At 28.5% G+C, this 3,803-nt stretch overlaps 1 protein-coding gene across 1 annotated transcript; it reads left to right on the top strand.

Moving 5' to 3' along the window:
- The first annotated feature begins 243 nt into the window (after positions 1–243).
- On the top strand, positions 244–3,444 carry LOC107439481 (long-chain-fatty-acid--CoA ligase 5). The gene is made up of 4 exons (XM_043057528.2): positions 244–352; positions 2,991–3,052; positions 3,133–3,234; positions 3,319–3,444. The coding sequence occupies exons 1-4, from the start codon at positions 316–318 to the stop codon at positions 3,430–3,432; spliced, it is 315 nt and encodes a 104-aa protein (XP_042913462.1). The 5' UTR covers positions 244–315; the 3' UTR covers positions 3,433–3,444.
- Positions 3,445–3,803: the final 359 nt, after the last annotated feature.

Here is a 3,803-nt window from a genome sequence, read left to right as displayed (position 1 = left end):
CAATGGTCACTGCTGTTACGGTACATTGGTATAATTTAATGAATGTAAAAAAATCATTGCATATAAAAACTGAACTATTTTATCGTTGAAATGTGTGTCGAATAGCTAATGGTGTACAGATTGAACAATAGTGATGGAACTGTGTGACTAGCATGTATCTTTCCCTGCATTAATAGTTTTTCTAAATCATATACCATTCATATAAAGCTTAATGACGTCATTTATCTTTTATAACAGGGTCATGATGGCGCTCGTGTATCAAAGCTTTTGCCTCCTGGAAAGTTGTTACGCTGTAAATATGACGACGCAAAAACTATGATTGAGATGATGGACAGAGGATGCAGAATTTCCGGTATCTAATACCATAAAATACGTTTAAAAACACATTTTTTGTTAAGATCTCCATTCCAGAAAAAAAAACACATTTTGATTCGTTTTAAGTTATAGGTTTGGTAAAAATAAAAATCTATCACTATATCGGTTTCTTAGTAAAACTTGGAGTTTAAAAGTTGCTTTTATTTCCATGAATTCTTTGCTTTAGTTTCATGCCCATTCGTTTATCTGCATCATAAACACGACAAATGGGAAATTAATCTATTTGGTGATGTTATCTTGCTTATAACTGTCAAAAAAGTTTGAAATGTCTCTTTTGTTATCCGACTAGATGAAATTTGAGCATTTTAGCTATAATCTAAATACGATTAAACTTTTGAATGCGAGATTTAAGTATCCACACAAAAAATAGGTTATAGAGGGGAAGGCTAACAGTAGAGCTTAATTTTTATATATACTTGTATTGCAAGTTGCTGAATTTTTCGTCAAATAAATATTGATACCTACCTACCTAAACTTTACATAAATTTAATATTTAATGAAATACCAAATTAAATGTCGACGGATAAAGTTACTTTGAACAGAGAACGAGGAGGAAGTAAGTCAAGTTACTTAGACAGATTCAATTGAAACAAAGAAGTGTTTATATAAAATTGAAAAGACGTAATTTTATCTTGCAGCAAAAATAAAATGATCCTTAAAACAATAAATTTGAAACAATTATGCTTATAACAGAGAAAAAAGTGCATCTTTACTTTGTCAGAGGTTTGTATTCCTAGAATACAGCAAATATAATGACCATTTTTAAAATGGCCACCTTATCTGGAAATAGACCATTCAAAAAGCCGTGGGACTCATTTTTGTCAACTCAACAAAAATAATTCAATACACGGTAAAGAAATCATGGGACAGTATTAAAATGTTTAATATTTACACCAAAGTAATTTTAAAACATTAAATTACATAAGATGTGCAGCAGATTTCCTATAACACAATTTTCCCAATCAGATAAAATAAAATTCTTTCCAATTAACAGTTGGTTTAATTAAAGAGACTAAGAAGTCTGGCACATAGCAATTTAGCTGAATCTGCAAATAAGTCAAGTTACATAGACATAATCATATTAAAACAGTGTTACACGGACATTGCTACTTAGAGTAATAGGACATGAAAGTGCAAGTCTTTTACTCCATATTAAACGAATACATTATGAAATTAAATATATTGTTCGGATAGAGTAACTCTAGAATAAACGAATACATTGTTAAATGATATGTGTTTTGGATGCAAGAACTCTAGATTAAGCAAATTTATTATCAACTGAAATATTATTTTTTTCTTTTTTTTTTTTTTTTTTAGGCTAGAAAACCTTAAGTAAACCTCGATTTTTACAGAGGTTTTCCAAGGATCACACGTAAACCGCATTAAAAAGTTTTTTTCTGAGTGAAAATAAACCTTATTTTGCTGTCTGGTATAGAGGCACTAAATCCAGGTAACCACTTCATATTTTGCGAGATTTCTGCATTTTAGATAAGTCAAAGGAGAAACGCGAAAAAGGTTAACAACTAAATTAAAAACATCTCGGATAAAAATCAAAGACGTAGAACAAAAGATTAGAAAAGAGAGAAAGAACACTTTGAAATTCGCGATACTTCAGGATTACAAAACATACATTGATGAAGGTTCGACAAGTCTTTGGTACCTAGTATGTTGCTTACAGGATACAACTGCTTTGCCCTGCACTTCAAGTTGGCATTGGATAATGTCTCATCCATGTTAATCACTTTCATGAATCAGTTCACGAACTAACAAGTTATTGAAGGACTAGCATATACTTTTCAAGCCAGAAAAACAAATNTTTCTTAATTTCATGACTACTGTATTCAACATATTTTCAAAACTATTGTTTACCATGCTACCAGCTGCATAAATACTTGAAACTTTGAATAGAATATTTTTTTAATATAACAATTAATGTCCGATGGCCCATTGACTTGAAAAAATATTCTATACATAAGAAATTGACAGTGGGCGGGGGTACCCGATTCTCCCCTATAACTCTAAATTAAGCGAATACATAATCCAATGAAATATTACTTTAGAAATATGGATTCTAGATTAAATGAATATAAAAATAAAGGGTAATGCTCTTTTATGGATATATTAACTGTAGATTAAATAAATTCATTATCAAATAAACTTTTATTTTATCTAAGAATTCTAGATTAAACACATACATTATCTAAAAAATATATTGATATATTTTTTTTAGATTAAAAAAATACATTATCAAATAAAATGTCTTTGATATTTGGATATAATAACACCAGATTAAGAGAAACATTTTTATCAAAAGAAATATTTTTTTCCTTCCATTAAATAATCTTTATTATCGAATTTAATTATGCAAGGGATATACCTAAACAAATTGCGAGATCTCAATTTACATGAATAGTTGTCTTTTGTTTTGTGAAATAAAATTTTATTTGTTTGTCTGAAACCACACATTACTCACTTTTTAAATTAAGCAGGAATGTAATAAAAGTTCATTTGTTATATAAGGAAATCATTCTACTTCAGCGTATATTTATTTTAAAAATAAATTAGGTGAAATTTTTATAAACAAAGAATACAGAAGCTTTTAAATTTTTGTTTAGATAATGGCCAATGTGTTGGTTGGAGAAAAAATTCTGAATATTTTTGGCTTACATACCAAGAAGTAAGTTATAAATATATCTTAGAAATGCACTCCATTTCTTTCTTTCTTTCTTTATTTGTTGTTTTCTTAATACCATTTAGTTTATGAAACGAGCAAAGCATTTTGGTGCCGGATTGGAAAAAATAGGAATAAATCTTGGACAATCCACTCGGATTGGCATTCATGCAACAAACTCAGTACAAGTAAGTAATTTTCATCTTATTAATAAATATTAAGTATTAATTACTTTTATTTAATAATTTAATGCCTATTTTTTTAATTATTAGTGGTTGATAGCTCAATACGGCTGTTTTTATTATTCATCTTCTGCTGTTCCTCTGTATGACACCATTGGTCCTGAAGCCAGAACTTTTATGATTAATAATGGTAATATACAGTAGTTTTTATGATTTATATTTAACTTTGTTTTTAATAATAAATTTTTTCGACAAAACTGTTTTAATTTAGCTCATTCAATTTTTTGGTATCAAAGTTCATGAAATCAGTTACAAATTCTCCCTATCTTAGAATTAGGGATGTAATGAATGTTCTGCCACCATTCGGTTGGCCGAATATTTGGCTACAATATTCGACCGCATGTTCGTATTATTTGGAAAATTATTTTTCTACTAAGTTTTTTTTGGGGGGAGGGGGTTAATAGATTTAATGTAGAATGATCGAAATTAATTATTATACATTATAAGAAATAGTTTTTACACATATTTGTTAAGCTCTAAAATTTTTTAATTTATCTTCTGAAAGACATTTGGAA

This window comes from Parasteatoda tepidariorum, unplaced genomic scaffold, assembly GCF_043381705.1.
Source record: "Parasteatoda tepidariorum isolate YZ-2023 unplaced genomic scaffold, CAS_Ptep_4.0 HiC_scaffold_4570, whole genome shotgun sequence".
Classification (NCBI taxonomy): domain Eukaryota; kingdom Metazoa; phylum Arthropoda; class Arachnida; order Araneae; family Theridiidae; genus Parasteatoda; species Parasteatoda tepidariorum.
The sequence above is the reverse complement of the archived record's forward strand: the minus strand, read 5'-3'. Positions and strand labels throughout refer to the sequence as shown.